General features: G+C 46.4%; 1 protein-coding gene across 1 annotated transcript in view; it reads left to right on the forward strand.

Annotated features, from left to right (window-relative positions):
* The window catches only part of THSD7A (thrombospondin type 1 domain containing 7A), a 959,544-nt gene that overhangs the window by 762,613 nt on the left and 183,483 nt on the right, over positions 1 to 13,448 (forward strand). The window contains exon 12 of the mRNA XM_086941983.1: positions 5,782 to 5,885. Within this exon, the coding sequence (XP_086798109.1) occupies positions 5,782 to 5,885 (104 nt within the window). The remainder of the gene's footprint in view (positions 1 to 5,781; positions 5,886 to 13,448) is intronic.

The following is a 13,448-nucleotide window of genomic DNA, read 5'->3' on the forward strand; positions in this document are numbered from 1 at the left end:
AAGACCACCACTACTTATTGGCTGTAGAACATGGGACGTACGTGTTCCAACATCATTATTATTAGTAGTTTTAGCATTGCTTATCAATGTGCCATGGCTAGTTGTCGAAGTGGTTGGCAGGAGTGGAGTGTTAATGTTATCAACAGTGACAGCGTTCTTGGGGCTGTCCTTTCTGCCTTTTGCTGCAGTACTACAGGGCTTAGTTTTCCCACAATTACTATTAGTTACAGTTATTGATGGGTCAGCGATAGCCTTACTACTTTGTCCTTTACCCCGCTGGCTAGGTGCAGAACTCACAATCGGAAGTTGTGGATCAACCAACGGGGGACCTGCATCTCGCTCAGATATTAGTTGATTGTTCCCATTTTCTCCCTTTTTATGGCAAGACTTTATTAAAGTTTTTATGGAAAAAAAATTGTCTAAGCTAGCCTGCTCTAGATGGTCCAATTGTTCTTCTAGCTTTTTAAGTCTGGTCTCAACCGGGTTTAAAATGGAGCGTATTAATTTTTCTAACTCTAAAAGGAATTCTGGTTTGGATGTTAATGGCCCAGGGGATGTTATAATACCGGACGATGGTGGTGTTGTAGGAGTTACCAATGTTATGATGTCTGCGTCTACTGCCACGGCTTCACCCTCTCCTGTTGGTAATCCAATCGGATTTTCTACAAGGACATGGCTAGGGTGTATGTTAGTGCCCAATTTCCGATATTTCCTTGGGGGTTTTAGAGCTTGACATTTTTTTACAGTAGCACCCCTTTTCCTTTTTGGACAAGGTTTGGATTTTGCAATATTCATTTGGACACTAATTTTTTGTGTGGCATTTTGCCCAGTAGATAAATGGGTAGGAACATTTGGAGATTTTACAGGCACAGTAGTAGCTGCAGTGTCTAGGGAAACAATACCCAGTGACTCGTTAACTGGTGGTGAATGATGTAGGATGTCCTGTACTACTGGTAGTAAGATAGATGATAAGGGGGTGACCAGTGAGGGGAAACTTTGGCTTTTGCGTTTCTCAAGAGGGGTTTTCATAAGCTCAATAGACAACCTACGCCCAGCACGTCTTTCTGCCAAGGCGATTTCTCTATCAATTTCCTGTGGTAGCCGTTTGAAATAGGTATCTAGGGGGCCCATGACAGCAGCTTCCACATCGGCCATAGGAGGCAGCAAGGTAGAAGTACTTGCGGAACAGGCCATATAGATAACCCTCGTGGCACCTCACTATGATATGACAAGTCAAGGTAAGTTCACTATACAATGAAGTACACGAAATACCGGAGAAGAATATGTCAGTGGGGTGGCCCGGCCCGGCCTCCTTTGGCCCCTGACGGCCACAGACGGTCCCGCCCTTGTCCCGGGCTTCTCCCGGGCGCGCTCCCGCGCAGCAGTGCTCGCCAGTTGCTAATATCCTATCTAAGGAGGAAAAGGAGGAGCCGGCAGGGAGAGCGTCCCAGCTGATAGCACTTGGGGGTTGTGGGCGCTCCTGGGACTTGTAGTCCTGCGCCCACAACACGCTCGCAGCCCTGCAGGTCAAAGCGCCCAGAAGTGAAATCTCCGCAGTTTGAATGACCCCTGGTGGCCTCAAGCGAAGCAGGACCCGCGCAGCGGGTACCGCGAGCAGTTTCAGAAAGTTTCCAAAGGTGCAGGTGAAATCCTCAGGAGCACAACGAACCCTGCGTGTGGTCAGCAGCAGCAAAGAAGTGGAAATCCGCCGGTAGGACAGAGGAGGGCGGCTTTTACCGCGATGGAAAACCAGGGAGGAGCATGCAGGGAGAACGTCCCAGCTGATAGCACTTGGGGGTTGTGGGCGCTCCTGGGACTTGTAGTCCTGCGCCCACAACACGCTCGCAGCCCTGCAGGTCAAAGCGCCCAGAAGTGAAATCTCCGCAGTTTGAATGACCCCTGGTGGCCTCAAGCGAAGCGGGACCCGCGCAGCGGGTACCGCGAGCAGTTTCAGAAAGTTTCCAAAGGTGCAGGTGAAATCCTCAGGAGCACAACGAACCCTGCGTGTGGTCAGCAGCAGCAAAGAAGTGGACTCCTCAGGTTCGGACTTGGTTGAAGCGGTACCAGAAGACTATACGCTGGTGAGGGAGGATAGAGTGGGACGTATTGGGGGGGGGACTCGGCATTCTCCATAAGGACGGCCTCTCCTGCCACATTACGCCTTTCTCCGAATTCCCAGACGCCTTCCAGGCCCTGCAGTTTTCAATTAACGGAGCATATGCAGTAGCGTTTAAGGGCTTTCTTATCTACAGAACCCCAGGGAATAGAACAGATTTTGGCCTTCATATGCTCAACATGTTGGAGCCACATTTTGGCTGTGAGCATCTCACTGTCTTGGGGGACCTGAATTTCCATCTGGAAAATCGGGAATCAAAGGAAACTCTATCCTTACTGGATATTTTTTCTGGCTGTGGTATGCAACAGCTAGTTAAAGGTCCCACCCAACAGGCAGGCCATACGCTGGATGGGGTCTTTTCGAAGGACCCCAGGCTGACCATTGAGTCTCCCATACCTCTCTCTTGGTCGGATCACTATGCTATCCCCATTGATTTAATAACCACCACTGGGAATAGCAAGGAAAGTGAGCCTAGTAAAAGGGAACTGAGGCGTAAGCTTAGAAGTATTACCAATGACATGCTTGTTCCCAGATTGCCAAGTTGGGCGATCTCCTCAGAGGAGGACGCAGGATCTGCAGTCGAGAGGATCGACACTGCCATTAAAATAGCCATTGACGACCTTGCCCCTGCTACTCTGCGAGGAAAAGTCCATCGGCACCGTGGTTCTGTGAATCATTAAGAATTCTCAGGCAGGGAGTACGAAGACAGGAGCGCCTCTGGAGGACTAGCTGGGACTTGCGAGAAAGGGAGAGACATAAAATCCTCCTAAAGAAGTATAAGAGGGAAGTGATTCGAATCAAACAGGAGTATTTTACCTCTCTAACCACCTCACTCTCTTCGCCGAAAGAGCTGTTCAAGATAGTAGATACGCTCACATCACTGAAGGTACCAGACCCCGTGATGAGTTCACAGCTGCTCTGTAATGATATTGCACAATTTTTCCAATCTAAAATTGTGGATATATACTCGGCCTTAGAGCTTCAGAGGGCGGCCCTGTCGTCCATACCATGTCCATCTGTCCCTTCTATAACATCCTCCAAGGAGTTGCTGCCGGGATGTTTGTCCAGCTTTCCACTCCTTTCCCTCCAGGAACTTGAAGTCCTTCTGTTAAAGACCAGATCGGGCTCCCCCTTAGACCCTTGCCCCTTGAAGCTTCTCAAACAATGTAAGGAGTCTCTCCTGCCCATCTATTTAGAGATTATGAATCGGGCAATGAAGGACGGTACTTTTCCCGTACAATGGAAAAGAGCGGTGGTTAAACCACTGCTAAAAAAGCCCACACTAGACCCGGGTGTCCTCAAAAATTTCCGCCCCATTTCGCTGCTCCCAGCCCCCGCAAAGATGCTGGAAACCCATCTAAACCAGCATCTTGCAGCCTTTCTGGAAACCTCTGGCCTTTTAGATCATTCGCAGCATGGTTTTCGGAGAGAGCATAGTACTGAGTCGGCCCTCACCATTGTGCTTGATAACATCCGCACAAGAGAGGATAAGGGCCAGACTACCCTCCTCATTCTGCTAGATCTCACGGCTGCGTTTGATACCCTATCTCCCTCAGTGTTAACATCCCGACTGAGGGAGATAGGGGTTGAGGGGCCAGCACTTAGTCTGCTGACCTCTTTCCTTGGCCATAGGGAACAGAGAGTCAAGATGGGGGAGTTCCTATCTCCATCCCACCCTGTGCAGTGTGGGGTCCCTCAGGGGTCGGCCTTAAGTCCGACCCTTTTTAACATCTATGTGACCCCACTTGCCAGGCTGATTAGATCTTTTGGGATGGAGGTAGTATCCTATGCCGATGACACGCAGATCCTGATGTCTCTCGCCCAACCTTGCATCTCGGCTGCCTCCAATTTTAGACACTGCATGGAGGCAGTGGCTCAATGGATGATTTATAATTCATTGAAGCTCAATGGCGAGAAAACAGAGATTCTGGTGTTCGGAGGCAAGGAGGACATCTGGTCGGCGGAATGGTGACCCTCATCCCTGGGCCAGTGCCCTACACCCACTGCCTTGGCCAGGAATTTAGGAGTCATGATTGATCCTACCCTGGGGATGGGTCACCAAGTAAACAGGACCATCTCTACCTGCTGGGGCATAATAAACATCCTGCAGAAGATAATATACTATCTGTCCCCTCAAGCCAGGAAGCAAGTGGTTGTTGCTTTAATAGGCTCGAGATTAGATTATTGCAATGCCCTACTTTTAGGCATTAACAAGGGCCTCATAAGGAGACTTCAAATGGTACAGAATGCCGCAGCAAAATTTGTACTAGATCTACCCAAGCGGGCTTCCGCTACGGCTGCCAGGAAAAGTTTGCACTGGCTCCCGATAGAGTCCAGGATCTCTTTTAAGTCCCTATGTCTGATCTACAGGGCTTTGGCTTCAAATGGGTCTAGCGGCCTGAGGGAAATGCTGGTTCCCTATTTCTCTGTTAGAACTCTGCGCTCAGCCAATAAGTCTTTGCTGGCAATCCCCTGTGTCCGCAGAGCCAAATGGGGTGGCAGAGCCTTCTCAACTTTGGCTCCTAAGCTGTGGAATGCTCTGCCAACTGAGATTAAATCCCTCCCCACTAAGCAAGCCTTTAGGAAGATACTCAAAACGTGGCTATTTGCCAAAGCCTACCCCTAGCTCTGGATTTGCCTTTTTCTGATTTTCTTTGGTTAGGCGCCTTGATGCCTTCGGGCTTAGTTGCGCGTTTATAAATCTCATTTCATTTCATTGCATTTCATTTCATTTTCATTTCATTTCATTTCATTTCATTTCATATATATCTATGAGTACACACAATAATATTTCTGCGAGTGTTCACCATATTGGCATATTGGTAATGTCACCTTCCTTGGTCACTTCCATGGTAACAACAAATTTCTTATTTACTTAAATTTGCACGGACACGCATTTGATCCAACACAATTTAGCACTGCATATGCAGAGCTTTAAAATTGTAATATAAATTGGCAATATCTTGTGCATCATAGTCTGTCACACACACACACACAAACCTTTAGCTCATGATGGTCCGCGTTTTCCTGTTGACACACAAATTAATGCCTGAGAATTTCTACCAGGAATGTAAATTCTGGATGTGTAATGTGCAGGTTCTGATGCATTTTTGGTCCTACCTGTTACATCTATATACCCTCCTCATTGCAACTAATAACGCAGATTTTCCTGGATTTGGATTCTTGTTGATGTCACTTAAGTCAGAGACCTCAGCGAATCACTGTCAGTCATCCTATTATTATTCCAGGAGCTGGGTCATAAATGATCTGGGAAGAAATATAAAATGCCTCCATGTGGCAGCACCTTCTTGACTAATCACTTAACCACCTGCCACCATCCTGTTCCTAATTGGGGAAGTAGGACCTGGAGTGTCATAATGCAGTCAAATGATAAACTGCAAGCGCACTGGCTGATGTGACAACCCGCCATTCAAAATGAAACCCTAAAAAGTACCTATAGTATTTGCCAATATTGGAAGAGGAACTTGTAACACATTTAGAATATCCAAATGTATCCCTTTACACATTTAAATCTCTCAACTTGTCTACTCTCTTCGTTTTTCTCTTTTTTCTTTTACTTATTCGTAAATCATGGTATCCATATTAAAACTCAGTGATTGTTTTTTCAAATCCTCACCTGTCATGTATATAATTTCTTTTTTCAGATGGAGGACACACAAATGGCGCCGGTGCCAGCTGGTACCCTGGCATGTCCGTCAAGACAGCCCCGGGGCACAGGAAACCTGCGGAGCGGGCCTACAAGCCAGAGGTAGGAGCCCTTCACGGGCACTGTCTTCAATGAGTAGGGGGAAAGGCACAAAGTAGAAAGTGTTTTGTTTGGGAAAGGGAAGTGAGCCCGTGCCAATGAAGCTTCCCACAATATGCTGATAGCTGGCCTTCACAAACAGCGTTGGCTTAACACCACCTTGTGCATTCAGTAAGAGCAATGGGCAAACACACAGGGATCAGTCTTACATTCCAGTGATTCTGACAGTTCTTCAGAATGGGCAGTTTTCTGCTCACCCTGGTTATCTGATATGTAGGACCCCGGGGAAGATGCTACTTTTCAAATAGTCACCATCCCTGTAGTACATTGTCCTAGGCGTTCAGCAGCCTCAATTATGCATTTAAAATTTTTACTGTGCAAATATTTTCAACATATATTTTGGTGCTCTTTTGTAACTTTGAACTATTCTTTTATTCTTTAAATACAGGAGTAAAGCAAGCTGGAGCAATTTATCTTCTTTTGTTTTTTTTCCAGTATATGCACTAAACGAGCAATACAAAGAGTTTGTAACTTTAAGGATTTGAAATCGCAGGTTCATAAAGGTTTGAGCAGGAAATAATGTTGTGTAGGATAGAAAGAATGGACTTCAAATACGTGCGACTTAGTGGCTTTAAGTTTCCACATAGAGAGAATGTAAAATGTTTTATAATCAAATTGATGGCGTCAGGAATGCCATTTGCATTAGTACATCCTGGTAACATACATTTAAGAAGGAGATGTAATGCGTGTGGGGGGTGCATGTGTATGAGTTTGTGTGTATGTGTGTGCGTGTGTTTTACTATTTCCTGAATGCACGTGTTCTGTTCTTTTTTACTATGGAGTGCAAAGCTGTCATCCATTTCACTCTTGTAATAGATTTCATATTCAACTCAAGCACCACATTCCAGGGCAAACTCATGTCGTGCTTGTCATGGAACCTGGGGGTGTTCCCAACACCTCTAGGTCAGTGCAGTCATAGAAGTTGCCTTTTTTCTGCATGCTTGTTTTCCTGTTATTTGTTAAAATGGAGCAACCCCATGCCATCTACATCACTATTTTAAGTACATGTTCTGATATTTGTCACACTAATGATAATCCATCATGGAGTCTGCAGGCGTCCCCAACATGTCCAAATGAGTGCAATCCCTGACCTCAGGAGTTTACAGGAACAAATACGTGTGACAATTAACCAAGGATTGCTTTTTCATGTGGAAATTGCATGAAGCAACAAACTCAAGGCCTTGTTCATGACGGATAACTCCTCTAATCCCAATGCAATCAAGGCAGGATTTATCTCAATCGCTGTCGAGACGAGGCTCGTGGTTTCAACTACTTGCAATCGGTCTGACTCCAGTACACAGCAAAATATTAACACAGGACCTACTGATGCAAGAAAATAAAACCAAGGAGAGGATAACACCTAAAACGAAATGAAATGAAAATGAAATGAAAAATTACACTTATATAGCGCATAACCACCCGGAGGCCTCGCAGCGCTTTAGACTGAATACTGTGTCGAGCTGCTGGGTAAGTTTAGTACGCTTTTGAATACAGGTGAGTTTTTAGGTTTCTCCTAAATGACATTAGATTGTTATTTTGTCTGAGAGTTAAAGGCAGGGAATTCCATAGCTTTGCCGCTGCGTGAGTGAAAGAGCGGCCACCCCAGCGGGCTTTCTTGATTTTAGACATGGTTGCCAGATGCAGTGAAGCCGAGCGAAGGGCTCTGGATGGAAAATATGGTGACACCAGGGGGTACAGGATTGCCGGACCATTTCGATGGAAGGATTTGTGCAAAATGCACATGGCCTTAAACTGTGTTCTGGCAGCCACTGGGAGCCAATGGAGTTCTCTTAAGGCATTCCTTGCTGATTGACAGCGCGGGATGTTGAACAACAGTCGGGCGGCACAGTTTTGGGTGACTTGGAGTCTTTTTGTCACTGTTGCCGGGGCTCCTAGATATAGAACATTTCCATAGTCCAGGCGGGAGAGTATCAGGGCCTGTACCATGACCCTTCTCGCCTGGAATGGAAGTAGAGGGAGCACTTTGCGGAGCATTTTCATTAGCCCCACACATGTGGAGGCAGTTTTGGTAGCTTGGACTGAGAAATCCAGCGCACTATCAAGCCAGATTCCTAGGCTCTTTATCTGGTCTTTCGGAGGAGGGGGAACACCGAGACATGAAGGCCAGCCAGACGCCAGGAAGGTCGGGTAAGGGTTACCTAGTAGCATGATCTCCGTCTTCTCCCCGTTGAGTTTGAGGTGGGAGAGTTGCATCCACTCAGCGACAGCCTCCAGACAAGGGCCCAGGGTGTTAGACGAACCCTCCTTGTGGTCCAAAGAGACCACAAGTTGGGTATCGTCTGCGTAGGTGACGATCCGCACACCAAAAGGGAGGACTATCTTCTCTAGAGGCTGCATATAGACATTAAAAAGTGTGGGGCTCAAGGAGGAGCCCTGCGGAACCCCACAGCTAAGTGGATGCTTAGATGATGCCACCTCGCCCTCAAACACCTGAAAAAAACGTTCCTCCAAGAAGGAGGTCAGCCAACTCAGGGCCGCGCCCGACACCCCCATGCCCTTTAAACGATGTAATAATGTGGCATGGTTAACAGTGTCGAACGCGGCACTAAGATCAAGAAGTATAATGGCTGTTTTTCCTCCCTGGTCCATTATAGCTCTGGCTGCCTCTGTCACTGCCAGAAGGGCAGTTTCGGTACCATGCTGGGGACGAAATCCCGTCTGGGAGACCTGTAGAAGGTTATTGGACTCTAAATAGTCCCCTAGGATTTTATTGATATGTCTCTCCAGCAATTTACTCATCCACGGGAGAAGCGAGATAGGGCGGAAGTTGGACAGATTGTTCTGATCCAGGTTCGGCTTTTTCAGCAGGGCCCTTACCATCGCGCACTTCCATGTGGATGGGACAGAGCTGGAGGAAATAGAGGTGTTAAGAGCCTCTAGAATAAACGGGCGAATAGTATCAATCAGTTTCATCAATGTCTGAGGAGGGGCTGGATCGTTTGGAATCCTGAGGTGACTTTATGGACCAATATATCTAAAGTGCTAGGATCTAAGAGTGGAAAAGTGACCAGTGAACAGGATACAGGTAGGTCAGTGTCCAAAGTAAAGGAGGAAGCCGTATCTTCATTATCTGTCGAGAATTGGGAATAGATGGCCTGAATCTTCTGAAAGAAGAAGGTGGCCAAATTCTCACAGCGGACCTGTGCACCCTCTGATGGCAGAATCTCAGAAGGAGGGGAAATTAAGGATTTTGCAATTTTGAAAATTTCTCTAGGGGAGTTAGCTGCCATATTAATTTTAGTTTCATAGAACTTGGCTTGAGCAAGTTTTATTTCGTCCTTGTAGTGCCTCATTGCCACTCTATAATCTGATTTTTTCAGTTGGGAGGGATCTTTCCTCCAAGCTCTCTCCGCTTTACGGCAGACTTGTTTCAACATCCTAAGGTCCTGAGAGTACCAAGGTGCAACTTTGGATCTTTTTATTGTTTGCAGAGAGCCTTTTGGAAGCACTTGATCTAAAGTATTGGAAATCCAGCTATCAAATTTGAAAGCTGCCGTGTCGGGATTCATAGTTTTTTGGGGAGGCTGTTCAGAGAGCGCCTGTTCCCATTTAGAAAGCGGAAGTGAACTCCATTTCCTACCCCAGTGCCTGTCATGGGTTTGTGAGATAGAGGGGATATTGGTGGACCAAATAAAAGGAATTAAAAAATGGTCGGTCCAGGGCAGTGGTAACGGTACTTCCACCGATAAATTGTCTAAATTGCTGTAGACATGATCCAAAAGATGCCCCTTATTGTGTGTCGGCTGGAAGCCCTTTTGGGGCAAGTTGATGGCCTGAAGATTTGTGCAAAGACTGTTAGCGGCAGCATCAAGGGGATCGTCTAGATGCAGATTTAGGTCACCTAGCAGAGTGAAATTAGCTGAGGTGAGCACTGAGTTGGCCGCTAGGTCTGTAATATCAGCAATGAAATCTCCAAGGGAGCCCGGGGGTCGGTAGACCAAAATGCCAGAAAAACTATTCGTGGGGGAGAAATCAAGAGAAAAGTGTAGACTCTCACATACTGAGGTGGACAAGGAGGTGACACGACATCTAAAAATATCTTTATAAATAATGGCCAGTCCGCCACCTCTGCCTGACAGGCGGTCTAGGCGCTTGATGGTGTAGGCTTTGGGAATGGCCCATACTACTGACGGATCATTTTGAAGCTGAAGCCAAGTCTCGGTTAGAAAAAGAGCTTCCGGGTTAAGCTCCTCAATCAGTAATGCCAGTTCAGTATGGTGCTTTGGAAGGGACCGACCATTCAGAAGAAACATTTTCATTGTATGTATAGACGGATGGATGCCTAACGGAAAAGTGGGAGGACACCAGTCGCAAGATTTGCAGCCAGTAATAGTGGTATGAGGACGGAGTGAATTAAAACAAAGGGGATTAACGATGGGTCGTAAAGCATGCAGCGCAAGAGCACTATATATAATGCGCCGCCCTACCATCTTGCACAGTCTCGAAGCCCGAAGCGTCTGAACGCGGACTGGCGCAGACTGGCTTCTCTTTGGCGCCTCTTCGGCGCGTCTATGGCGCTTCGGCTGCGCGTCACCGCTGCGCGAAGGTTTTGTGGCTAATATAGACTAGGAGGTGGGTGGAAACTAGACCGTCACCCTCGGTAAGAAGGCTACCCACCAAGGACCAATCCGCTAGTACAGGCGCTGTTCCTCCCTCCACGCAAACAGCATGAAATTGCTGCGGTGGACCGGGGAGTAGCGCTTCAAATTACTTCAATCAGGGTAAAAACAATTCGAATAAACAGCAGTTTTAAAAGTATAAAATTTCAGCAGGTAAAAACCCCTTGCAGCAAATGCGTGTGCGATACACCAGTTAGCGCGGCGATGTTACTAATCAATCTCTCAAGCGTATAGGTGTGCAACCCTTTTATAATCAGGGAGGTGGGGGGAGACTAGACCGTCACCCTCGGTAAGAAGGCTACCCACCAACGACCAATCCGCTAGTACAGGCGCTGTTCCTCCCTCCACGCAAACAGCATGAAATTGCTGCGGTGGACCGGGGAGTAGCGCTTCAAATTACTTCAATCAGGGTAAAAACAATTCGAATAAACAGCAGTTTTAAAAGTATAAAATTTCAGCAGGTAAAAACCCCTTGCAGCAAATGCGTGTGCGATACACCAGTTAGCGCGGCGATGTTACTAATCAATCTCTCGAGCGTATAGGTGTGCAACCCTTTTATAATCAGGGAGGTGGGGGGAGACTAGACCGTCACCCTCGGTAAGAAGGCTACCCACCAAGGACCAATCCGCTAGTACAGGCGCTGTTCCTCCCTCCACGCAAACAGCATGAAATTGCTGCGGTGGACCGGGGAGTAGCGCTTCAAATTACTTCAATCAGGGTAAAAACAATTCGAATAAACAGCAGTTTTAAAAGTATAAAATTTCAGCAGGTAAAAACCCCTTGCAGCAAATGCGTGTGCGATACACCAGTTAGCGCGGCGATGTTACTAATCAATCTCTCGAGCGTATAGGTGTGCAACCCTTTTATAATCAGGGAGGTGGGGGGAGACTAGACCGTCACCCTCGGTAAGAAGGCTACCCACCAAGGACCAATCCGCTAGTACAGGCGCTGTTCCTCCCTCCACGCAAACAGCATGAAATTGCTGCGGTGGACCGGGGAGTAGCGCTTCAAATTACTTCAATCAGGGTAAAAACAATTCGAATAAACAGCAGTTTTAAAAGTATAAAATTTCAGCAGGTAAAAACCCCTTGCAGCAAATGCGTGTGCGATACACCAGTTAGCGCAGCGATGTTACTAATCAAAATCAAAAACAGGTCGTCAGTTGTCGTAACATTTGGGACAGCTTAGCTGGAGTAAAGTAAAGGTAGAAGAGATCGAAATGTGGAGTTTCTCGTTGCATTAGAAGCTTAACAACTTCTGCCTACAGTAAACAACATATAGAATTATAGATATGTAACAGCGAACAATGACATCTTTTACACCAAGAGGTTCTGAGTGTCCCCTGCCACCCATCCCTTACCCTTTGAACTTACCCTCTTCCTCCCGCTAAAACATCTGTCCTTCTAATATGTATCTACCTGCACCATCTGCTCCATTTACAATTCCTTCTCCAGCGCAGAATGAAATACGTAGTGTCCTATCCACACCACACTCCCTTAAAACCATCTCCCCGCACACCTGCACAATTATAAAATTGACATCCACCCCCACCATCATCGGCATTTACTCTAACCCTAAAGCCCAAATTAAAAAAACCCTCATGGTGTCTTGCCCGCCCACATAATCCTTCCTCCGAACCGCCCCATTCATCCAAATATAAGAAAATTACTGCACTCCTGCCAGTCATCCTCACCAACCTTTGTGCAGTCCCTTCCTCTCCTTACTGCTGTGTGCTCTATGCCCTCCATAGGGCAGAGAGAAAAGAGGTGCTGTATTGATATGCTCTGAGAGCCATGTTAGCAGGCTTTGAAGTTAGCCTGTAAGCGTGGGTCTGTAGAGTCTTCTGCTGACAGAGACTATGGTAATTAGAGCAAGGAAAGAGATTGTTTCCCCTTGACTTATGTGGCATCAGTGGGAATCATTTTGTGCTTTCCTCTGTTGTTATGTCACAGCAGTGAGTAACTGGATTTCAAGTTGGTTATTAACACCAAAGGCTTCCAGTGAAGCATACATAACAACACTCATCTATTTAAAGAAGGATTCATTCTGCCTCAAATCTATCTTGTGCACTGAAACAATAATCCTGGGTGGGGTCATGCAGTAGGATGAGATCTGGTATGTGGTAATAAAATGGGGTTCAAGCAATAAAGTAGACAGTGGAGAAATTGGCCAGGTGAATCTCTAGATAGAGGTTCAGACGACATTGGGTTAGTAAGATTTAATGGATCTCTTCCTTTAACGGATAAACCCAGCATGCTGCCAACGAACAGAGGCTGTAAGGGTCAGAATACTTCTTTATTAGGTAAATTAGGCAGGCACCCACCTTAGGGGACTACTGTCCTGAAAGATGAACAAGTTAGAAGATCTGCCAGACACACAGGTCAGGAAGCTGGAGCATAGAAAGCAGATAGTGAAGTTGTCTGTGCTGCAAATCTATGCAGATCAACATCTCGTCCAATTGTGGTAATGCCATTCCTTTGGCAAAGCATGAAGGAGCAGGCAATAGAAAGATGGAGTCATAGAAGGGTAAAATGCAAGCAATGTGCATTGACAGCAGCAACCAAGCCTGTTGTTCACTATTAATTACACCGGAATTCTAAAAGTACATTCGAGAGCTCATCAGTTTCTAAAGAGCTCTGCTTTAAAAAATTTGGATCTGGCCATCTCTGCAGGGTCACCCCCAAACATGTTGCCGTTACCCTCCAACATTTTTCTGAATTCGTTTTTGTTGGCTCTTTACCACTGCTAACCAGTGCTAATGTGCTTGTGCTCTCTCCCCTAAACAAAGTTCATTATATTACACCAGATTGGGATATTTAATTCACTTATAAGTCATTTGTAGACCATAGTCCCAGAGTTTGTAAAT

Source organism: Lissotriton vulgaris, chromosome 10, assembly GCF_964263255.1.
Source record: "Lissotriton vulgaris chromosome 10, aLisVul1.2, whole genome shotgun sequence".
Classification (NCBI taxonomy): Eukaryota; Metazoa; Chordata; class Amphibia; order Caudata; family Salamandridae; genus Lissotriton; species Lissotriton vulgaris.